This window comes from Cinclus cinclus, chromosome 23, assembly GCF_963662255.1.
Source record: "Cinclus cinclus chromosome 23, bCinCin1.1, whole genome shotgun sequence".
Classification (NCBI taxonomy): Eukaryota; Metazoa; Chordata; class Aves; order Passeriformes; family Cinclidae; genus Cinclus; species Cinclus cinclus.
Genome location: NC_085068.1, coordinates 6,723,027 through 6,748,629, shown reverse-complemented (window position 1 = coordinate 6,748,629; position 25,603 = coordinate 6,723,027). Strand labels below are relative to the sequence as shown.

Below are 25,603 nucleotides of genomic sequence, written 5' to 3'. Positions count from 1 at the left end.
ACCTTATTTTAAGCAGTTTCTTTAACTTTAGTTATACTCTAGCTCAGACAAACTTCAGTAAACATTCATTTTGATCAGCAATTTTGTGCGTTGCTTCTGTAACTATTATTTTCTAAGCAATAGAAAAGACCAAAAAGTAATTTTATACATGCTTGCCCTTCCTACATTAACTCTGACACTGGGGAAACATTTAAGGCATCATTTCTGTCCTCCTCAAGAGCAATTCATTTGTGCTGAGGCACAATACATACTCTGATTTGGTTTTTCAGTTGCTCAGCCTCCTGGCGTAACTGGTCAAGCTCGCTCATTTTCCTGTGCTAAAGGTGTGCTCCACTGCCACCTCTGAAACAACCAGAAATCTGAAAGACAGGTCAGAAGCAGGAGAATTAGAAGTTAGAGTTGGAAATTACAAGTCCTTTCAACCACTTCAAACTTGGAAAAAAAAAATGGCAGATTGTTTTATTAACACAGGAATACAGGTGAAAATGTGTCTGAAATCTCCTCAGCATAAGGTGTTGGCACAAATGGATGTGGTTTGCTTCCAGCCATAGGAAATCAAATAGAATTTGGACTTATTCCTCTCTTCAAGGCCTCCTACTTTTTTCCTTTTTTTTTTTTTTCCTTTGAGGCTTGATTAATTTTTGTATAAATTCAAGTTGCCCAAGAGTGAGTAAGCAGGTAACACCAATTTCAGACATGGAAGTCAGAACTTCCCTGCAGCTCTTCAGACCAGAGCAAGGAATTGTCCCAGCAAAGAAAAAGGAATTACACTGACAAAAGCACCTGCAAAATGCTGTAAGAACTGTCTGCAACATCAAGGTTATGAAAAATATTGTTCTGCTAGCTGGAGAAAAGGAGATCACTCACAAATGTTCAGGGGTTTACTTGACAACTGCTAAAATGTCTGAGATCCAGAGCTGACTGTAACATGAACATGTTGTCAGGGTAAAACCAGGGGGTTTTTTTTTCTGGGTTGAGGGCAGGAGTTTGAGAAACCACAGCCATCACTTTTCCCCTCTAAGCCTCTGTTTTCCCAGTATCCATAGGCACCAAATTACATCTATTTTATAGAGTCAGCAAGACAGAGGCTCTATGAAACACCACAATCACTGAAGCAACCTCAGCTTTTGCCTATAGAGTTGCTCAACTATTGTGTGATATTTCCCAATATCACAGTCATATGGGTATTTCCTATTAAATGTACAACTTATCTTTAAAAATCTCTGCTCCAGAAAGATACTGTTGGCATTTTCTCCAGCATTCCACATCTCCAACTCAGCTGTTCCTGAACTTTTTGTTTTAAAATCTCTGCAGCTTGATAGCAATGGAAGATGCTGAAGAAACATGCTGATGAATTTTCTCTTTTATTGCAGGACAAGATAATTGATTCCAATTTCAAATACTACACAGAACACCTGGAGTTTATAAATTAACACTGATAGTGTGATTTTAGAACATTTTATTAGCCAGAATTGACCCATTACTATTAAATAAAGGAAATGCTTTGCTAGCAGCTTTACTTATTATTCTGTTAGGATTTAATCAGCTTATTTATCTTTGCAAGCATGTGGGGTTTGTTTTCCTCTTAAAGCCCTTCACAAGGAGAAAGATGAGGAGAACTTCCAAATTTTTATTCAGTCACAATAACAGAGAACATACTGTCAAGGTAAATTAGAGCAGTAGAACAAACATCCTGTTAAAAGAAGCTGCAGAACAGTTTAGACTTCAATATTCCCAAAATATTTCTATCCCCCATAACCAAACTTAGGCTGAAGCTCTCTCCATAGTAGTTATTCCAAACTGAAAACCTCTAGGAACAGATGCCAGATCTTGTCATAGCATCATTCACCATTTTTTTCTCTTCTCTGAAACCCACAGTATGTTAGGAAAGGAATTTTAGTTGGCTTCTCTCCCAAAACCTCCACTCACACAACTTCAAGGCCCTTTCACTTCATTGTGAAACTGGCTCTCCTTCCCTCTCTCTTCTGGTTCCAGGGTCATCTCTAAGCCCCTTTAAGATTGCTTGTTCAGCTCAGCCCAAAATCCAGCTAAGACAAAACCCATCCTGAGTGTTTCATTATCCTGCTTTCCTTTTGAATGCTCTTGTGTTTCTCAAGATGTTTTGTTCATCCTACATCGCAGACAAACACTCTGGGCTGGGTATCTGTCAGAATTCTGAGCATGTCTGCAGCTCCTGAGCAGTTCACACACCTGGTGAAACACTAATGCACTGCTTTTGTCAGAAAGGAGTTACTTTAAGAATAAACTGCAATTTTTCAGATCTTTCTGTTTCTTCGTATCCAGTTCTGCCATTCTCTGAGTTAATAAATAAGACCATTTCCTACTAAGCAAATACTGACCACTCCAGACAAAGAATTTAGAGATGGTGTCATTTCTATTTCAGAGCAAGAAATTCCAAAACTTTTGTGTTCTGCCCAAGGTCACAGCAACTCACTGATGAGACTGCAATACAGACTCAGGACACCAAGAATGCCAGGTGAAGGTACAAGAAACTACTGAAGATTTTACATGCAGCTTTACTTAAAACTACAATAGAAGGAATAATCTCACGTCAGTCAGAGCAGATATGTTCTCCTTAAAATAGCACCCATTTATTTCTGCAGAATTTGTGCACTGTGAGAGAGAATTCTCTTGCATTTAAATGAAACAAAGCTTCTTTGCATGGAACAGGGAGAGGCCTAAGCAGATGAACCCTTACCCTAGGAAGAAAGTCACATTAAGAAAGTTCATTTTCCCATCTTGCATCCATCTAAGTTCCCATCTTGAATACAGATCCACTTTGAGAATTCCAACTTAGCCCCTATTCATTCCAAGCAACCCCAAACTTTGAACTGCCTTTCTGTCAGCATCCATAGGAATTGTTTAAAGCACATTTCCACATTCTCTTTGTAGTCTTTGTTGTTTCGACATCAACAGGAAGTGCTAATTCCTGCCAACACGACTGAACTCACTCACTCAGGAAATGACAACCCTACAGCAGCCAAGGGCATTAAAATATAGGAGTTCTCTGAAGCAAACTGTAAAATTTATGGGACAAACAGCAAATCAGTTTGGCTGTTCCACTATTTCATTTATACTACGTTTTAGACAATTGAATTTATGGTAGAAATATGAGATCTGTGGGAGGAAAAAAAGATTTCCAGTCTCCCATGTCCTCTTTAGCTATACTGTAAATCAGAGCTTACTAGTCTTGCATTAAAAAAAGTATCTTTAAAAGACTAAGGACATCAGGTAAGGTCATAAGAATATATGGGGAAAAAATGCTTTTATCTAGTCTCACTCTGATACATGGGAAATTTTACACAGATTTATTTCTATTACAGAGAGGGATCATATATTAAAGTCTCTGCTCATCACAAACAAGCACAACTGAGTACCATAAAATAGGCTTTTATTTCCTGGCATGTTCTAAAGGCATTTAACCCTGTTTTACAAGAAGGTTTCTAGAAGAATCTGTAAGATTCATGTGGATGATGATCCTATTTCTGGACTTTTGAAAGAAGTTACTGCATTTCCAAACCAAGCAAACCTCAAGAAAAAAAAGAAGTCACTCCTCAAGTTCCACACTCCTTTTTCCCAAATTATGCCCAGAGCTGTGCAGAAATAGGAAGGAGCCAAACTCACCTCACTTTTTCTGAATATGTGAGTGTGTCCCTGAAGGCAGCTCCTCAGGAATAACACATTCACTTTCCCCAACTCCCTCCAGACCTTTCCAGGGGCTGAAGTGCTTAAGTGTCTCTGGTCTAAGCTTATTTCCCCTAATCCTGTTGACCAGTACACCTTGTGGGTAATTCTCCTCTTGCTGGATAACAATGTGTGCACTTCAGGGCACTTTACTACTCCCCACTCCTCCACATGACCCAGGTCTCTCATCTCTTCTGACAAGGTACCTATGGAAGAGTCACTTTGTTCCTGTTTCCCACACAGGAAAATCAACTGACTTTGCCTGATTTGTTACTTTCCACAAAAGGACAAAACTTCACAATTCAGCTGTGTCAAAAAGATTTATCACTTTATTTATGTCAAAGGAACAGCTCAGGGTTTGCTTTTCTCTAACTCCAACATGAGCTATATTCCTGTGTAAGAGGAGAGTTATCTATGTCCAGTCAGTTGTATATCCAACAGCTTTGCAATACATTTTTAAACTGCAGGAAGCCTACAGAACTCCCATGTGCTTCCTGAAAATGGAGATATTCTCAGGATCCCAGTGGACCAATTCTTACTTAAAGAATAAGGATTATTCACTCACTGCTCAGAAAACAGTGACAGAAAAATTCAAAGGTTGAGGAACTCAAATTCACCCATTTCATGCAATAACTCCAGTGTCCTTTCCACAGCTCAAACTGTTTATCCAGTGAAATCCAGTTACTGAAACCAAGGTATCATTAACACCCTCACATTCCTTTGTAGCCTGATGCTTGAGAGCTGAACACAACATTCAAACATATATTCCTCTCTGAAATTCCTCTGCTGGGAACAGCAATGAAGAATTGTATTCTTCATACCAAGAATTCAGTAAACAATGAAGTCTACTAAAGAATTCTTGATTTTTCTTACACCATTCCTATTATAAAAAAAAAAAAGGATGGAGTCTTCCACCCCCTCTCTGTCCTGAGAACCATCTCTACAGATTAGAAGAAAAAACCCCACATTTGAAATCAGCTATCATTAAGTCAAATATTTAGAATTTCTACCCCTTGCTGGTCAAACTTTGCTTGCCACAAGGTATTTTTAGCAGACATTGCTACTACCAAAACCTAACTTAATCCCACCAGGCCATTGTGGATGCAAGTCTGGTAAGAGACTTTAAACACAAGAGAGTGTTTAAAGCTAAATTGTTCATATTTTACTCAAGCACAGTAACTTTCTAAGGAGATTTAGCAAATCTCTTTTCTCCCATGAACAACAGGCTGACATTTGTTCCCTCAACCTCTTTCCTGCCAATACCCATCACTCCAACATGGATGAAAAGCAAAACATTTGCAAAAAACAGAGCCCAAACTTTGCAGCCTTAGAAGGAGCTGCCAGCAGGGCCAGCAGACAGCCCCAGAGCAGGTCATCTGATTAAATGAAGCTGTGCTAATCTAGCAGATACCACAAATCCTATTAGCAACACGCACAGCAGCTTGGACATTTTCACAATGACAAAGGAATTATCCTCAACTCACTGGTGGTTACAGTGAGCTGACGTCACACTGGCTTTGAAAAGCTGAGGGTTCTTTTTGTTTTCAGGAGTAGAGATGGATTTCTTGTTTCTCTTTTATTCAGTGGGAAATGCAGTGAGATCAGAATTGCTTGTGGAACAAATTTGAGGTGTTCTCTCTCTCTGTTAAAATTGAAGAAAAAATTTAGGGTCCCCTTGGATCCAGAGGGAGATACAGACAGATGAATAAAGCCTGCTGCCTGCCTTCTGAAAAACAGGTAAATATCCAGTAATTGAAAGTATCAAATTTAATTCAGCAAATACTTTGCCAATTAGCAATGTTCCTCACAGACATTCAAGTTAAAGTCTGGAAGGTAATGAAGATTTTACTGCTCCAAGAACAACAGTAATAATTACAATTACACAGAATATAAACTCTGAATCTTTTAGCTTCTGTTTAAATAATACTGACACATCGAAAAGAACATTCTGACAAGAGCCACTTTGCTCAATAGAAATTTGGCCTTCTTTTGTCAAACATGGTGGAGAAGTAATTTTTCATTCATGAGAGAATGACTATTCTCATAATTTTATTTATTACAGTTCCCTGCCCCACTGAGATGAAACAGTTTCATCTGTGGTCTCCCTCTGCTCTGCCAGTTCCCTCTCTGACAGAAGGCAGGCACTAACATCTATTATTTAGCAGGTTTCCCAGCCATTTTAAAATCCTTCCTGTTGACACAAGAATACACATGCTGAAGGAGAAAACAGGTACTTTAGGCTTGCACAGATTAAAAGCCAAAAGTCTCAATTAACCACTTTATAAAAACAGGATGTTTCTCATGGAATAGAAAAGAAAAATCATCTTTTTTCTCTACTTACATTTTCTCTCACTACAGTAGAAAGCAAACTTCTGCTGTCAAACATGTAAATTCTGGAAAAAAACCAAAAACACCAAAACCACAATTAACGTAATTATCACAAAAGAGCACAAATTTCTCAACAAATCTAACAGAAATTCAACTACTATCAAAATGCAGACTATTTCTGTTAGCTAACTTGACCAGCTGGCCTGCCCTCATGAAGGAAATGGGGAGTTTTATTAACTGTAACACAACCAAAAGACGGGTTCGTGCCTCATTTTGACCTTCTTTTCCCAAAAAACTCTTGCAATCCTGAGATCATTCTCCTGCTCTAATGAGAGAGAAGTCCACGCTATTAGAGAATTTAGGATTAAGAGAAAATACAGTCTCACTCATACAATTTTCACTGTACTACAAAGTGCCCCCCACCCCCCTTCAAATCAGCATTTTCAACACACTGGAATTATTTCTGCTCAATCCTGTCCCTGAGCTACATTTGCCTTCTAAGCACAGTTAAATATCATGACATCTATTTTATCAGAAGAAGTTACATAAACCACCTACTAACGAGCTCAAGTGAGAGCACACCGCTCTTCTAGAAGAGTTACAACTTCAAATCACTAATGATATCAGAAAGCACAAAAAGAATTGACACATTCAATAACTCACACACTCTCAGTCTGGACTGCACTGGTTTAACAAACTGGCTTTGCAGCAAGAGGAAAAATGTAAGAAATTTTGGATCAATTTTTTCCCCTGGAAGCACAAAGCAATTATTTTAGTTCACCCCAAGATGTGAAACACTGACAACCACTTCTACATCCCAAATATCTGGATCTGGCTCTGTCACACACCAAGACGAGGGCTAGGGGTGATGCCAGGGGACCCCTCAGTGTTCAAAGCTGCTGAGTCAGGACAGGGGAGATTATTCTGAGCACAAAGCAAGGTACTAAAGCAAAATGACCTTAAATCAGAAAGCCAGCCTAAAACTCCACACACTTTCAACTGAAATCTCACATTAAATGCATGTTTCTGATTTTACAGCTCACTACTAGCTGGAGAATTTACAAACCACTTCAGTGTCTGGTATGGAGGTTAAGCTACTTAGGATATGGATCATCCTCACCCAAGCTCATTTATAGATAAATATTTTAATACTGTGATTATGAAACTATCACGGTGTAAGCACTTTTGTTTGTTACTGCCAGAACAACACATTTTTGGGACATAAACACTAACTCACACTTAGAGGCCGAACTCCACCCCCCAGACACAAAAACATGACATGACCATTTTAAGTTCTGAAAACAGAGCAACTCCAGTCAACTTTCAGAAGTCTTGACAAGAAAAAAATTTGCCCCCACTACAGAGATAATGAAATCTAAAGAAATTCTGAAAGAATTACCTGAAATGTAAACAAGTAAATTTATGCTGGCACACTAACAGCACACAGAATACACAACAGCAAAGGCCAAAACACACACCATTATTGTCCTGTGCTGCACCCTCATTAATGCAGGAGAGGTGTTGCAGATTTCATATGCCTTCTGCAAAAAAAGAAAAACAAAAACAAAACAAAAAAAAGCCACTTTAACCAGCCTGAAAGAAGAGGAAGGAAGCATAACAGCAAACTTTTCCACAAAAGTTTATTTTTCAAAGGGTTAAGTTTCTACTTGAGGATGCTGAAAGCATCGCACAACGCAGTCCTGGCAACGGAGATATTTTCAATTCTACCTTAAAGATGGAGCTCATTTAAGGACAAAAGCAGACAAGCTACTCATGAAAAAAAGATCTGCATTGCCACAAGCTTCCATTTTTAGCTAAAATGTAGCCTGGTAAAAGCAACATGAAAATTAGAGGCCAGTTCATTCCCTGCACCGCAGCACTGGCTCAGCAAAGAATTCTTGTAAGGAGCTCCACATGCTGCCCTGACAGCCCTGCTGAGCCCAGAGCTGCAGGTTTCTGACACCAAAAACTGGGGTTTCGCAAACAGCGGAGAACAAAAAGTTCCACAGAACACTCCAAGTGTGGTTCAAGTGGTTAAAGCATCACACCAAAGCACCTGGAGGTGAGCCAGCCCCACACAGGCCTGGTATTCCCAGTGTCCCCACATGCCCACAGCCTCCTGCTCCAAGTGAAGAACAGCACAGCCATTTTGGCTAAAAAAGAGTAAAGGAGCTCCAAATGTCAAAAATGTCATCATTTCTGGGTAAAGCTTTCCCTCACTAACTGCTGCCAGCCCAATATCCTTTTTTTTTCTTTAGATACTGAAGCAGTTACCCTGAGCTGACAACCCAGCCTAAAAATTTATCTCAACTCCAGCATAGTCCAGGTACAAGTCTACACATGAAGAATATTCCTGCAGAAGACACCACAACTTTTTTCATGAGGCTGGGGAAAGCAAGGAAGAAAAGGAAGAAAAAAAGACTTGGTGAAGCAACTTCCTAAACAGATTAAACACACTCACTCTGTGGCCTCTCCAAAGCCATCAGCCACAGAAACATGTTTTTCTCTTGACCTATGGATTCAGTGTGAGACTAAAAACTGAAATATTCTGGATGTTGATTCCAACCTTCTCAAGACTGCTTTACACACACATTGACCAGATGCCAAGGCTAGTATCTGAATTGCTGCAAAGGCATTCTAGGATTTAAAACACACCAACAGTTGATACACAACGACGTGGGGCCAGGCATCAGAGGATCTGGCTCAAACCCTGGGATGAGATTTGCCCAGGACTCCCAGAAGTTGTCCCCACTGTAAGAACACGAAGAAGCTGGGAGATGTGTTCAGGGGGGATGTCATCAATGTATACACAGATATTTGAGTGGCTTTATCAACATAGTTTAACATGGATCTCAACCAACACTAGAAAAAACTTGATTTTCCTGACCATTACACCACGTGAATCTTAAAAATGTCTTACACATAACACACCCTCCTAAGAGTGGCACATAGGGTTGTTTCATTCAAGGCACTCAAACTAAAACAAATTCACTGGAAGGAAAGAAAAAAACAAAATAAAAGCCTTCAAACCATCCAAAAACCTACTAGGAAACCTCAGTATTACTATTAAGATAAACCAGCAATTTCAAGTGAAGTTGCTCTGCTGCTCTGCACCCCTGTGAAGATCACCCCTGAGCCAGCAGGGATGGCTGGATGGAGCCAGCCACTTCCTAATTTAGCCTGCAGATGCTCTTGTTCAGGTACCCAACGTCATCAGCACTGTAATATATCACCTGTGAGGCAGAGATAATAGCTGTGAAACCAGCAATTGCAAGTTAGTTTATTAAGATCATTTCTTACATAGCTGATTATTATCACAGAACAGTAGCTAGATGCCCGTGAGATTAAACCACCTTGCCAAATCACTGCCAGGATCCTGAAATTCCAATGTGCCACCAGGCAACAGTAATTAAGTCTCATATTCCAACTTTTAAGATTGTTCTGTATACAAAAAATTCCCAAACAAACCCCATCCTCAGTTTAATGACTTTGTCCCAACTATCAGCTTTAAGTGCTCTAGCAGACAGGTGGAAGCTCAAAGGATGTTCTGGGACCTGCATGTGCCCCTCCAAGAGTTAATTCCAGCTCAGACTTTCCTTGGGGAGTGCAGAGCTGGAGTCCAGAAAGACAAGTCTTTGCTGTCCCCTCTTATGAGGGCAGCTTTGAATTACAACCTAGAAAAGTATAAAAAAATAATTACAAATTCATCAACCTAAATATGCTGAAGCAAAAGGATACAACTCCTCCTTTATTCCAAGTCTCCTTTTCTGGGAACCATCTCCCACGTCTGTAATTTCCAAGCACACAAACACTGAAAAACAAGCAGTACCTTCCTAACAGGTTTGCCAAAGAGCTCACCCTGGTAGGGACAACAGGAGATTGTACAACTCCTCTGAAAACTTCCTGAAAGCACTTGTGTCGTGCAAGGCCAGCACAGCTGAATGTTTCTGTGGGAGGTATTGGCTGCTTCTTGTGCTGAAGAATTGCCAAGTTCCCAGCTGAAGCTGAGCTGTGCTCAGTAGACATTTTTCCATATATTAGTGGGAAGTACACACAAAACAAGCAACAGGTCGATCAGTGTTAATGCTCATCTTGCAGCAGCCACATTGGCTGGCTGGAGAGCTCACAAATTTCCATTTTCAATATAGTGTGTGAGTAAAATGATAATTACACAAGCTAAAAATAGCTGCAACTCAACAACCTGATTTCATCAGTGCTTCGCTATTACCTATAGCTCAATATGGAATGACAGGTTCCATTTCTAGAATCACTGATGTGGAGACTTTTAGAGCTTTTATGTGTTTTGTTTTAAGCAGAAGAACTCTAGAAATTATTTCCTCCTGAAGAAACTTGAGCACTTTTTCTACTCAGTTGATGGATCTACAAGACCACATTAGGAGTAATAAAAATTCTCCTTGCTACACAGAACACAGAAAAATTGTTGGCTAAAGAAAAAAGGCCAGTTCTAGGGTTCTTGCAAAGTTCTGGCCACCTTCCTTCACCTTGTAACCTGATTCATAGAAAACAGCACATCCAACAGGAAAAACCAGGCAGAACAGACCTACATGGAACAGCCTCCAACCAGCCAACGTGGCCTTCCACCAAACTGCCTTCAATGAGGCACCCAGGCAACTCACAAGTGCCTCACTGCTTCAATCTGGCACTTCAGAATCCAAACCCCCACAAAAATAACAAAAAAGAAAAAAAAAAAAAAAAGAAAAAAAAAAAAAAAAAACAAAACCAGAACAAACCCATCCACCAAAAAGCTGATACTATTCCAAAGAAAAAAAAAAAACCACAACCAAAAAACAAAAGAAACAAACAAACAAACAAAAAAAAAAAAAACCAAAAAAAACAAAAAAAATAAGCTTTTTTTTTTTCTTCAGAAAATTAAGGGAAGAAACAAAATATTAACAAATCTGGAAACCTTGAAAGACCTTGCAAAACCCAAATTCAGCAAGGTGCTTTCACATTCAAAGTCCCAAATTGGAACCACGGTCTCAGAGGAGCAGTGCATTTTTGTCTCCTCCAAAACTGCTACAGAACATGAATAATTCACCATAAAAGTTAAACTTCAATGTTTAAATTCCTCAATATGCCAGAGGTTGTTACCACACAGTAACACAACACAACACCTACTGAAAGTCACCAAAATGCTAATCATGCATAATCCATCAGCTCTTTGCTTGCATGCCTCGATTTTCCAAGGAGTCATCTCTCCCTCTGTTAAACAAGTAGTTCAAAAATCAACCTTTTGGATAGTTTACCACTTTCTCAAAATAGCAGCCTAAACAAGCAGACAACAATGCAAAGATCATGGCAGGACACATGACTGCAATAAACAGCTCTGATGTGAAGTGGTCTGTGTCTCCTTCTGCCACCACCACTGCACAAACTCCAGCTGGCTTCATGGCAGACAGAATCCCATGTTGCCAAAATACTCACATTTCCTGATGCTAATCCCATGACCTACATTTAAAAAAAGAATCATACTGATGTAATATTTAAGCATAAAAAACTGGACTGTAACAGGTCATTTCATTAATCCTTTCTAAATGCATCTGGAAGCCATGTGCATTATTTAAAAAAATAAGCAACTTAATATCCTAGGTACAGAAGAGAATTTCTGTAAAAAACTAAAAGAACTGATACTACAAGTTTAACAGATGCCTAAAGCCAAATGCTTAAAATAACACTTTTTAAAAAGAAGGGTCTTAAGAGATCTTTGAAGTAGTTCATGACTATTAATAACTCTTGGTACTTCAGTGAGCCAAGCCCAAACATTTCCTAACTACATCTCTTCTTTTCTGTCTTCCTCTCAAAGAAATTCCCATTTAAGCACATTTTTACACTTCCTGATAAGAAGCAGGCATGGAAAGTTAACTTATTTTAAGAAAAAATATTACTGGTATTTAGTTTAAGTTTTCAACAAACTTGCATTTATTAAATTACGATAAGCCAATATTCTAGGTTTTATTCAAATTCCTCTATGCAGTTAGTACTTCTGAAGAGCAACACATTTATAGATAACCTCATCAATTTTATCCAACTAGTCAGTGATGTTTTGGATCGTCTTCTTTCCTGATCTTACCATTTTAAAAGAACCCCAAAACTAGAGTAAGTAAAAAGTTACCATTTTAAAAGAACCCCAAAACTAGAGTAAGTAAAAAGTTACAATCTGCTTATGCATAGATTTCTAGCTACATTTATCAAAAGAAGTCACTGAAAATTGTCACCTCCTGAAGTATCCCCTTTAAACCCAAGGAATTTTGCTGTCACATACCACCAAACATCTCCCTTCAGACTGACAAAACACAGGCAGCACTGAAGGAGAATATATTCCCATTAATTAACCAACAGAGAAATGACTAAGCATTTATTACCAGATGCTTCTACCTGCAGAGCCTTGAAGTGACTGAACAGTTGTTTCTTTCTTCGACTGTCACTTCTCATTGCTTCCTTCAACTCTTTTATCATGAACCTCCACTTTTTACTGATATTTCCACTTCATTTGCAAAGCCACCAGAATCTCTGTTTACCTAAGCAGGGCAGAGCACACACACCACAGGAATATTGCAGTCTTGCTTTAATAATTAATAATTAAAGTAAGACTGCAATATTCCTGTGATATTACCAAGTAATGGAACAGTATCAGGATATTATCTTTTGATAAAATGTGTGATCTCTCATGTCTATCAGCTGAATCTATGGGTTTGGGCTAGCTCAAGCCAAGCTATACAGAGAACATTTTCTCCTAGAAGCCAGAAATGGAAGCACACAGCTGTAGGATAAGTTCACAGTGTCCTAGTGTGACAGAACCATTACACAGCAAATGAAAACACTTACACGCCTAAATTCATACACTTGTTTCTTTTTAATGGAAGTCAATTAAAACCATGTTTATTCAGGTATCAAAACAAGTTTTTAATCCACGCTTTAAGAACATGCTTATAGTAAACTGCAATCCTATTAAGAAATGTAATTCTTGAGAATTCCCATTAAGTATCCAAATATTGTCTTTCAAAAATCACTTCTGGGTAAGCCAATTTTCAAGTAGTCTTCAGTATATTTTCTGTGATTTAAAAATTCTCAGAAGCCCTCACAAAGATTGATGGATTTCTCTATCAGGATGATGTTCTGCTCAAGCTCTCCCCAAGTATTTCCCAGTAGGTGCTGAAGAGAGCCCAGCATGTGACTGGATCACACCGCACTGAATTCCCAGGCAAATAAATGAATGGGGAGATGCAAAACCTGGCAGAGGCACCTCCTGTTACCAAAATCCTGAAGATTAAAATGAAATCCATCAAGTGGATCAGCTGCCCTGTCAGGGATTAAAGTGTAAGAGAACAAGCACGTTCCAAAAGCCTGCATGGGATTTCTCTCAGCTCTGCTTGCCAAAACATCTGTCTTGGAATGATCTTCACCTTGTTAAAAATCATGTGCCGGTCCAGGTATTACCATCACAGTGACATCAGCAGGTACATTAAGATCTTCACTGCAATATTTATTACATTAGAGGAGGAAATGGGCTATGTGATCACTTACTTACAACACAAAAAAAGCACCCCAGAAACAACAATAGTAATTTTCATGTCTATTCCTCTAACACAAAAAATAAATCAGTAAGACTCGGTGCCTGCATAAGCACAGAAAATCAGCAGAAATCCCTATTATTGTATTTTGTATTTCCATAAATTTTAGCTCTGCTATTTTATCAACAGGAGCTGAATCATCCATTTCCTTCTACATATGCCAGCTAATAAAGAGTCAACTGAGTCAAAGGAGAATCAACTGCTTCCTGTCTACACCCTTTTAAAAAATACAACCAACTTCCAAAAGCTACACTTAGCAACCCTACCTCTGACATCCTTAAATGTAAAACCATTAAAAAACAAGGAGGAAGAGCCAATCAAATTGGTACATCTCTACTCTTGATCTAAGGGAGACACTTAAAGATCTAAAGCCATCTTTTATGGCCAACTTCCCTTCTGTAAAGCATTTTTCCCTGATCTGAGCACCAGGCACAGGCTGAGAAGCTCACATGCTGCCATGTCTCACTGCACCAAGGCCCTCAGAACACTAATGAGAAACACTAATGAGAAACACATTGTGTTTCCAGTCCATATTCCATCAAATCTCAATTGTGCTTCTCCATACGGATCAAGAGTTCCACCCAAAATGCCTTTCACTGTCAGGATCAAATCCTGTGAGAGCACTTCAGAAAACCAGGGATTCTTCTTCCTGCTCTGCCTTAGAAGAAAGCGAGCAAGCTTTTACTGTACTAAGCTTCTATAAAGTAAAACTAATAATAAAAATCCAACAGAAGCAACAAAAGTAACACTCTCTTGAAGGCAGGCTGGACGTGAGTTGATAACTACCTTCTCACCACAGCTGCTGTCACATCTGCCCCAACAAAAATAGGGGAGTTAAGACATTGGAACAAACCATCTGCTCCTTTGTGCCTCTGCTACACAGACTGTACAAAGCCTCAGAGATCAGCTAAAAGCAAAATATTCATTCCTTACAACCGTGTAAAAGATCTTTATCCAAACCCCAGCTAAAAAACAGAATACATTTAATTCGCTGAAATAAGAATTTAGTGTTCCAACAGAACAGTGATCTTCAGTAAGAGATTAACAGAGCACTGTTAGAGTAAGTTTAGCTATGCCATGAAAAACAGCTGCTTTCCAGCACCACTCTGAAGATAAGAATCATTTCAGTGAGCCTCAAAAATCAACAAAATATATGTATATAGCAGATATAAGATACCCAGCAGAGATTGAAATATGGCATTTCTCTAATCTTTTCACCCAAAACAGACTAATACTTTGTTCTCTAGCCCCAAAATCAACATGCCCCATCTTTAATCAACATGCAAGCAGCTCCATTAGTTTTGATAGCAATGATTTATGCCCTGAGTAGCTCATCGATTTCTTCCAATTGCTGTGTTTTGATATGTACTGTTTGTACAAAATAAGGTACAGAAGAACAAGAAAAGCAAGGCTGAGCCTGAAAAGTCGAGTAACACAGGAGACCTTGAATCCATGAGACTGAGAAGTGGTGTTTGGGAACACACAAGGCAACAATGCTCAGTGCTGATAGGAGAGCACAGCCCAGGGCCAGTATCACAGCACAAAGGTACAGCAGGAAATACTCAGCTTTCACCCTTGGACATTCCTCTTCCCAAAGGATCTGCATTAACTCTCCGAAAAATTCTGGCATTAATCTGTAAGTATCAACTGCATTCCTAGAGATGGTAAGTATCTTGTTAGGTGATCAAAATATAGGAGGAGAACACCATAAATAGAAAAAAAATAAACACCAGGGAATTAACTGAGAATGACAAAACTGAAAACATCAGAAGACAATCCCACCTACTTTATGGCAAAAACACCTGCAAAGTGGTGCCAGACCAGCAGCCAGGTAGGCTGGTTGAGCCCTGGAGCCCCTGAGGGTCTGCCCTGACCCTGGAGCCTCAGCACAGCCCCTCTGGGTGAGCACCGGGTGCTTGTTTGGAGCTGCTGAGTGCTCCCACCTGTAACTGCTGTGCCCAAAGCTTCCAGCCCCAAAGGCAAGTTCTGCACAGGCTCCCCCACCCCACAGCAGCTGTGAGTGACTCCAGGATAAACCACAGCACTTCCTGAAATGCTGAACTTCAGAACTTCCTGAAATGCTGACACTTCATCTACTGTCCATGCCCAGAAGAAAGGAAGAATTTAAGTCAAACCAAACCAATTTGACCTCGCTGTCCAAAGTGTCTGCATTTGAGTTTCCACACACAGAAACACCCACTTCCCCAACACCTCAGGCACCTACTGAAGGCCCCACTACTTTGTCAAGACTTAAATTTGTGAAATGGTTCCTGCTCAGTCCTATTTTCTGGAGTACTACACAGCATTTTCAGCAAGGAACTTGCACAGTGAGTTTTCAGGCAGTGACCAGGTAACATCTGACAGCTGCAGTGAAATGCAAGACTCGGTAACCTGCAGCACAATCAAACTGCCAGGAGCATCAAGCAGCCCTTTGCTGATCTTTGTACAGACACCACCTTTGTTACACAGACAGCAGCCTATCTTCAGAGTCCTGCCACTTCACAGAGAACGTGCAACAAGAATATCAAACATATGTTCCAACAAAGACAGCTCCTTAATTAGTACAGCCTCAGCTTATTTCAAACACCAAAGGTTTCAGCAGACTATCACATCTACTTTGTTTCTCTAGACAAACAGAGAGAATTACCACACCAAACTCCCTACATGTTTGTTAGGCTATCTGAAAAACAGATCTCCCCAGAGTTTTGGGAGGCAAAATGATAAAATGCAAGTAGACCATAAACAGATTTCCTCTCAGCATCTTGAAGCCTGATCTGTTTAGCTCTGTTGCATCATTTACTAGAAACAAACTGTAGCAAGTTTTGTATTATACAATTATAACTTTTTTAAAAAAATATTTTAGATACTGAAACCTAAGTTTACTTTTTTATTTTGAGATTGAAGCATTGTTACATTCAACACATACCTTGAACCACTTGGTGTTAACCAAGATGTATCAGCTCAAATATAATTTAAATAAAGTAAAACAGGACAGAACTTCACAGGTATGACTAAACCAGACTACACTGGGTTTCACCATAAAGATCTTGCTAGAAAATATCAGTACTGCACACATTTCAAACTAAGAAGTAAGTTCAGGGATTTCTGATCAGTGCTGTCAACAGAGTGAACATTTCTGCCTGGCCTTACAAATTTTACTACTGAAGATAACCACGCATTGACTTTTAAGATCTCTGTATCAACAAAAAAGTCACATTTATGCCATCTTCTGTATGGTTTTAATTTTGGAGCTTTGACCCACCTCCTACCCCTCATCTGTTTCGGTAAATCCCTCAAATACCTACAAAACTCCAAACAGTTGGACTGAATACAAAGTGTTTTGTGTGATTTAAGAGATTTCATTCCTCCGGTTCCAGAAGAAAGCCACATTTCCCACAGATTACAGAAGGGCAGCAACACCCCAAGCTTGCACAGCACATCTGGACAGGACATATGATCTCCAACATCTGTAAGCTCAACATCCTGCCCAGTCAGCCCCAGGAAAAGAAATCTGGGAAAACATCCCATGTTAGCACAGATGTGCCATTCAGAAAGTACTTACAGTAAGGAACACCCCATTAATGCTAGGCATGTGTATTTCTGTATCCATGGGATTAAACTCCAATTCTGAGGTGCACAAGTAAAGATTCTTCTGTCAGATCAGTGCTGGAAATTTCAACGTATCACAAAAATAAAACAAAACCCACTCAGCTTGTCAAATAACTTCATGGTTTTGCAAGCAATTTTAGATAACCTCCATTTATTGACAGATTTTAGTAAATCCTGAAATGGCAGGATAAACACAAAGCACGTGTGCCTGAGAAGACTTTTAAGATGGTTCCCTGCATCTAACCCAAGCCAGGCAAAAAAACAGAAATGCAGTAAGAAAATTGAGATGTACAGAATGAACAGTTCAGCAGAAACTCTTTTTCTTTAAGAAAGAAATTAACTGGCATCAGCTGCTGCAATTAAGGTTACTGTAACAGAAGACAAAACAAGGAACAGAAGACAAGGCATCCCTTTCCTGTCAGTGAAGGCCAACACCCACAGCTGCCTGTCTCAAAGTCACACAGAGAGCCCTGACATTTCTTATTTATTCCCTCATTCCCAACACAGTTTGATTTTGTAAAGAGGATGAGCCAAATCAGCACTGATATCTGAACTGATAAAATATTCCCTAAACCTACTTTCATACACAGCATGCAGGGGTTTGGATGGAGCTCTGAGTTTCCAGAGAGAAGTATTTTGGTTTGACTTCTTCTTTTTTTTTTTTTTTTCTTTGCTGGGGGAAAAAAAGAACAAGCTTAAAATAGTGACAAAAATCTATACATAGCTTTGAATATAGGACCACGTTACATAAAGCTACAAAAAATTATCTAATCTATCTAATTACAGATAATTAATATTTTCTTTTTTTGGGGAGTGCTGGCAGGCATCACTGCAGTTTTCAAGAAGACATCAAAAATATTCTCATTTGAAAAAAGCATCATAAACATAACTGGCATGAAATTGTAGGCAAACCTTCTTCAGATCAAGGTAGAACACAGAACACACAGAAAAAAATATTTAACTATACACAATTCAATTAATCCTTACAACATCTAGAATGTATTTCTCTTATAAACAGAGAACCTTTAAAAATTGCAGTGATTTGACAAGTTGGTATTCTACCTCCTCAAATTAATATCCTCATTATTAATGAAGCAGTTTCAGTCACACTACTTACAGAAATGAATTACATTTCCCATAAATATGGCAACTAGATTTTTAATCAGCCCCTTTCCCTTCACTGTATTATATGCTACTAATTTCTCCCTCATCAAGTTCTAAAAACAATCTATGAAAATAACTCCAAGATTTAGCCTATCTTTACCACCCTCAATTACAGAGCTACCTTCTAGCTTGTCTCCTTTAAGCTCCCTCAGATCACCTTCCTCAGGTCTTCAGCCTCATTTTCACTTATCCATTATTAGGATTCCAAAAGAGGCACAGCACAGGAAGATGAAATTTTAACCCTTCAGTCCCATCAAATGCAGAAATAACTGTAGGTCTTCCCTCATGATAAAAACACTTTGTTTTCAACAATTCTTAATTACCTTGGAATATCTGACAGAGAACATATTCATTAATTCAAATCCAGGTCTCCAAAATGTCTGCAACACCTTCCAAAGGATTCCAATTTCAAACCTGCTGGAGTTACTTTCTTGGATTTTAACAAGACTTAAATCCAGCAATATCTCAACACTTGCTTTTGAACTGCTTTCTCAAGCCCTTATTCCTGTGGCCACCCCCAAATATCAATAACCAGGTCAGTGTGTAACACCTGCAGGTATCCTTATTTTCTGCCACTTTAGGCCAGCACTAAAAACCTTGGAGACAACTTACAAGTTATTATTTCCATGGCTCCTTACAAATTACACTTCCATAACATCCCCAGGAAAGTTTTTTTTCTTTTTTTTGGCTAACACATAAAAAAATTCCCATGTAGGCATCTAACTCCAGCACCCCCACTAAAAGGGAGAGTAAGATATACATAGCAAGCGACACCACATCTTGGCTGCTTCCAGATGGCACCCAAGAATATTGTCATTACTCCCTAGCTGGGTTCAAGACAGAAAATTCCTGCATTTCTAAGAATATACTGGGCAAGGCAAACATCACCCTCTGTAACCAGTACACTCAAACCCTCCAGACAGGCAGAAATATTCCATTGTATTTCAACAGACTAACAAAACATAACTTATTCATAACACCCCTACAATAAATGCAGTGGACAAGTATTAATGAATTCATACATTAATTCGTTTGTATTTAATACAAATGAATACTCTTACAAGGTATTAATTGCAAAGAACTCATTTTAGAAGGCCAGCTGTTAAAAAAAGGGACAAGATCATCTGATTCTGATGTTCACAAAATTATTTTTAAGTGTGTCTTCCTATTCCAAGGCTAACCATCTCCTTTTTCTCTACTCAGAAATCCTCTAATATTTTAATAAAAATGAAGTATTTTGCCTCAAAACTTATCTTGGAATGTCCATGTTTTTGCACTAGGAAGCCTTCCACAGTAATTTATGTTGATTATTTTGGCATCTCAAGTAAAAGTACTGCTCATAGCCAGCTCAAAGCTTTTAAAAACGTCTTAATGTTCTGCTCAACTACCAGTTGGCTCAAGTATCTATGGATTCTGCATACATTTTTATTTGGTGAAAAACAAATCCACACTCACAAAATCCCCAGAACACTGGACACCCTGTGAAGAAATAATAAATTGAGACACTATGTTAAATAGAAACAAAGGGGCTTGGGGGTATTCTTGTTTTTTATCATGACCTTGGCTAATACTAGTTCCAACTTTATCAGTGGGGAGATAAAAAACATTTTGAATTGAGTATGTATTCTTTACACTTTCAGTCTGCACTTGAAGCAACCAAGAGACTCCCTTCAAAAAAATGCCCACCTGATCTTCAGCCACTTGCTTAAGAAACATTTCACTAATGCAAGCAAGCTGCTTTCGAGGTTATTTTTTTTTGTGCCACATAACTAGTAAAATCCTGTAAAAAAATTTTTAAAAAAAAAAAAAAAAAGACCCCATCTAAAATTCTGCCATGACCACAGGCATCAGAGACTCCAAGGACAACTCACCTAAGGATAATTCAACAACTGGAATGCCAAATCTCCCATTTCAACTCGCTCGGAACAAAGCGGCGCTGAATGCAATTGCTGAGACAATACGGTGTACCATATGGCTAAAACTGGATATTAAAATTGAGAATATCAATTACCAATCCACTAATGCTGAGAGCCAAAATCCATGGACAGTAAGAATTTAATCCAATTCAGTGCCTAGAACATGAGCTGAGCCCTGCGTAGAGGAGACAAATCTACCGCTGGTTTCACAGAGCACAAACAACTCCAATTTTTTATTGCTGTAACTATAAAACCAGCTGAACCCAACACTTGCTTAACATCCCCAACCACAGCTCCAGGCCTGGTAGGAATCTACAAAAACAACAAAAGTTTCAGATGAATTGGCATCTGGTTTCACAGGGATTGAGAAATCATAACTAAGTTACTATTTAAGAAGAAGCAGTTTAGTTGTTTTCCACATGACCAAATCGAAGCCTCCAAAGCACCAGGAAGTTACACAGAGCAGCCAACATCTTGCTTCATTTCAGGGAAAGCCATCCTACAAACACAAGATACATTTCTACTATAATTAAAGGGCCTTGAAATTGCATTAGTTAAAGGGTTTTCTTATTCTAAGTAAACTAGTTTATTGGTTCAAGTCTTAAAATTTTTAACAGCTGGTGGAGTGTTTCTTCTGGGGTGATATGAAGAACAATGCTACAGTAAATTCTATCCACTCCCTGATTATACAGAACTTCACTGATTACTTACACAAGAATTCTCATTAAGTCCAAATACAGCATCTCCACACTTCCATGAGGCACTGAGGTGATTTCAAAAACTGTTCTGCTAAGATTTCCTGTGGAATTTTAATTTACCATGTTGTCAAAGATTTCATGCTAGGATGCCTGCTACGTACTGACTTAGCAGCTGCAAGGACTCAACAAGGATAAATGTAATATATCTTACCCAAAACAGAATCTCACTTCACTCCTTTCTGATACTGTACTAAAAGGCCAAAGTAACAAAAAAAAATTGCACAAGTAATTTCAGGTTTAACAGGTCATGAACATCAAATGGAACTAACAGTTTATTGGACAGTATTCTTAAGTAAAAAAAAATGCTCTTGAAACACAAGAGAAGTAAAATGCATTCAGCTCATTTCAGAAAAAACAAACAACAACAACAAAAAAAACCTCCAAAAAAACCCCAGCACCACAATCCTTAACTGAAAATCAGCTCTGCTGCTTCCCAGCTTCCTTCTACATGAGCTACAGCTGGGTTACTACAATAAACTAACAAACAACTGATTATACATTAAGTAATAGATAAACACTACTAAAATGTTTGATATTATCAAAGGTTTGGAGGTCGTTTGAATACAGGAGTCATAACAAGCATTTCTTATTTTTCTTGCTGGGAAGTATATTGTTTTAAGCCTGAATCCACTATATCAAATATTAACCAAGCTATTTTATTTAGGCTACCAAAGTTAAGGAATTTGGCACTATAGTAAAATATCACAGGAGTTAACAAACCAAAAGTCCATTTTTCTTAAAAGGTACTAAAAACCACACATAAAAGGCTTTGGAAATTTGTAATGTCATTTTGAAACAGACTACTCAGACACAGAGCTGTTTTAACATCTCCCAAGCCTTTCTTATTCCTGCCCATTAAAAGAACAGTTATCCAGAGGATGGCAGTAATTCTGGGTCAGCAGCAGTCTTAAACCCTCCACAAATTGGGAGTGTTCTGAAGCAGACAGGAGACTCTTTTGTGTCACAGAAAGACACCTGTCTGCACAGGCTCTGATCTCATGGTTACCTGGCCAGCAGCCTTTGTATACCTGTGCTCTACGTTTAAAAACTGGTTTTTAGCAACAGGCTTAATAAAAGCCAGGAACATTTTGGTGGTGTTAAGCAGACACTGCAAGGTAAAAAATGAAAACTGTGTCACCCCTTTATTCATTTAAGCGCCTATGTGAATATTTCAATAAAACTATTTACTCCTCCCACCTAGTTTCTAGCTGGAGGAGCTCACAAAAATTAAGGAAAAAAAAAGAAAAAAAAACCAAAAACCCAAAGATTTCTCGCAGCAATCTTCCAAATGCTCCTCCTACCCCCACCCCAGAAAAGAAGAAAGCAAAGAGAACGAGAAAGTAAATCTAAAACACAATTACGAAATAAGATCTAGTTTGGCAAAGCTGGGGTGAGGAGGAGTTGAAAAATGAGAGCTGCCTTGCTGCAAACGCCATCTTGTTGCAGCTACTGGGCCCAGGCACAGAGAGATCCATTCATTCACAGCAAAAAGAAAATCAAACAGACACCCTGGCTAATCTGCAGCCACCAAAACAACTACACTATTATCACCCCTTCTCCTTCTCCTCTCCTCAAGCACCCAAGGGAGAGAAATAAACTCTCATCTGTCACATTTAGGGACGGATTTAGGTATTAACTATCATCATCGTTTCCTCACACGTATTTCACATACACATCGACAGCATTTGGTCTTGATTCACATCCTCGTGTTCAGATCAGCTTAAAATATGGGATAAATCTCTTACGATTAGGTGCAGATATCCAACAGCAGCAAAACGTTTAATTTTTCAGTCTTAAATCACCTCTCCAAGTTGAGCCAACTATTCTCAAAAGCTGTTTCAATAATTACTTAAGCCTTACATTTACAGTGCTTTCTTCCTATTTCCTCCTCTGGAGACAATACATATTAACGTGGCAGTCGGCACATCCTAGAAAGGATGCCTGGTTTAAAGCGAGTCCCAGCCATGACTTTGTTAGAGAATAATGAAATATCACATTCGTTAAAATTTCAGTTCATCTTCAGGAATGATAAATTGGCATCTTACAACAACCTCTACATCATTCTGATTTTCTTCTGGACAAGATTTTTTTGTTAATAAAATGCCTCATCTCTTTCATATTTACATGCAAGGCTTTATACATCGTCGTTCCCTACAAAGCTGTAGGATTAAAAATTCTACACGTTCAATATCCTTTGCATAGATTAAAAAAAAAAAAAAAAAAGCTGAAATCCTTTCGCTAAAAAGCCGGGAATTGAAGTAATATCTTAAACAACATTTCCAAGGAGAAAAACTCCCATCTTCCTATTGTAGCAAACACCCTCCATGATTTCGTTATCGCTGCTACGGGCACACAAAAATATGCAGCACCGTAATACAAGGGGGAACAAATATGCGGTTTGAATCCATCCTCGGTTCCGGTTCTAACGAGAACAAAACCTTCCCTACCCCTCCCTCGCCCAGCACACCCAGCATGAGCCCCATCTGCGAGCCCTCGGCTGGCCGGGGGTGCTGGAAGCAGCCTTACCCTGTTTGTCTCACCCCCGGCTCCTCTTAATCAGTTTTCCACCATTACAGCAGCCACACAATTGCTTTCTTTTTTTTTTTTTTTTTTTTTTTGCCTCTTCCCCCCCCCCCCCCCCCCCTTGAATCTGTCTCCGAATATTCCCTCCGCCGGCGGATCGCTCGGGAAACTCGCCTTTTGGGGGTTAAGACAAGACCCCAAAATCGTCTAGCAGAGATCACTACAGCGTAATTACAATTAAAAATGGAACCCCGCAAGATCCGAGGTCTCCTCCCTTTTCGCCTGGAAGCCTTCGAGTGGGAATCAGTCCCACCCCCACCTTTTTCCCCTCCTCCTCCAGCTACAAACACACTTCTTTTTTAGGGGAAGCTGGAGCCCCGAGGACGTGGGAAGCGCGGGGGAGGGGGACTATTTCCAACCCCGCCATACCGAGGGTCGCCGAGAACGGGGGCGATGAGAAGGCGGCGGCCCGGGGGGCCCCCGGTGCGGCGGCGGAAGAGGAGGACAGCGGAGGAAAGGAGAGGGAAAGGAGAAGTGCGGCAGGAGGAGGAAGCGCGGGGGAGGGGAAGGAGCGAGGCTGAGGGGGAGCCGAGGGAAGATGGCCCCGGGGTGGGGCCGGCCGGGGCTCGGCGGGCGGGAAACGCGTTCTGAGGGACCCCCGGCCTTCCCACGCCCCTCATACGGTTACCTGCCCTCCCGGCCGCTGCTCATGAACCGGGCCGGTCCGTCCGCCGCCCGCGGTCCTGCCCGCGTCCCGCCGGCCTGGGGAGGGAAGGGGGGCGGAGGAGGAGGAGGAGGCGGCGGAGGAGGAGCGGGGGAGCCGCCCGCGCTGCGCCCGGCGGGTCCCGGGGAAGGCGGCAGAACCGAGCGGGAAGGAGGGATCCGCGGGGGAGGGGGTGTCGCTGGGTCTCGACTCCTCCTCAGCCCGCTCAGCTTCCCGCAGCCATCGGGAAGCGGCAGCCTGGGCGCGGCGAACCAACCAACCAACCTCCCTCCCTCCCTCCTTCCTTCCTTCCCCTCCTCCCTCCGCCCCGCCCGTGCTGCCCGCCCGGGAAACCCCGGCTTGGCTCCTACCCCGCCCCGGCCCACCGCCCCGCGCAGCCCCGCCGCTCCCCGCCGCCCCTCACCGGAGGCTCCGCCGCCCCGCACAGCCCCGGCCGCCGCGAGCCTCACCGGAGGCTCCGCCGCCTCCACCGGGCACCCGCCCAGCGCGGCCGGGAGGGAGGGCGGGCGGTGCGCGCTCCCGGGAGCCTCGCGGTGCGCGCTCCCGCGCGGGCAACGCCCTTCGGCCCCTTAGGCTGGCGGCAGCCGCGCGCTTCCCGCCTCCCGCCCGCGCTCCCGCGCGCTCCCTCCCCTCAGCGAACAAAGGGCGAGGGCGGGCGGCGTGCGGGGGGATCGCGGCCGCCCCGTCGGCCCTGCAGGCCGAAAACAAGTCTGAAAGAGCCGGATGGGAACAAAAAGACGCGAAACTGAACCTACGAGCGGTGTTTAAGGTCCAGGCTGGGAGAGGCAGAGCCTCCGCGCCGCGTTAAATGGGAGCGCTCCGGGCTGCCGAGCGGGAAAGGCCACAGGCCTTTAAATGCTGCTCACGAGAGGCTGGCAAGCAATAAATCCCTCCATGTCATCGTGAGAGGAGAGACTGCGGGAGCTGGGCCTGGTTAGTCTGGGAAGGGAAAACTGAGGAGGGATCTCATTAATGAATAAAAATAATCTCCAGGGGGTGTCCGAGGATGGTGCCAGAGTCCTCAGCGGTGCCCAGCGACAGATCGAGGAGCAATGACTGTAAACTGGTCTGCCTCAACATGAGGAAGAGCTTCTTTCCATGAGGGTGGTAGGGAGTCTCTCTTTCTGGAGCCATCCCAAAACCACCTCGACGCTATTCCTGTTTCATCTGCTCCTGCCTTGGTCAGGGTGATCTCCAGAGTGCCCTTCCAACCCCAACAAATCTGTGATTCTCTAATCCTTCCCTCAGGATCCTGACAAGTAGCAATTCTGTAGCTTAGAACTT

The 25,603-nt window shown here is 41.0% G+C and overlaps 1 protein-coding gene across 2 annotated transcripts in view; it reads right to left on the bottom strand.

Annotated features, from left to right (window-relative positions):
* GNB1 (G protein subunit beta 1) overlaps window positions 1–24,545 on the bottom strand; it is a 34,813-nt gene extending 10,268 nt beyond the window's left edge. For both annotated transcript variants that reach the window (XM_062507602.1, XM_062507603.1), the window contains exons 1-3: window positions 24,284–24,545; window positions 6,047–6,098; window positions 252–359 (exon numbers count right to left, since the gene is read on the bottom strand). In XM_062507602.1, the coding sequence (XP_062363586.1) occupies window positions 252–308 (57 nt within the window). In that variant the 5' untranslated portion in view covers window positions 309–359; window positions 6,047–6,098; window positions 24,284–24,545. The remainder of the gene's footprint in view (window positions 1–251; window positions 360–6,046; window positions 6,099–24,283) is intronic.
* Between the last annotated feature and the right edge of the window lie 1,058 nt (window positions 24,546–25,603).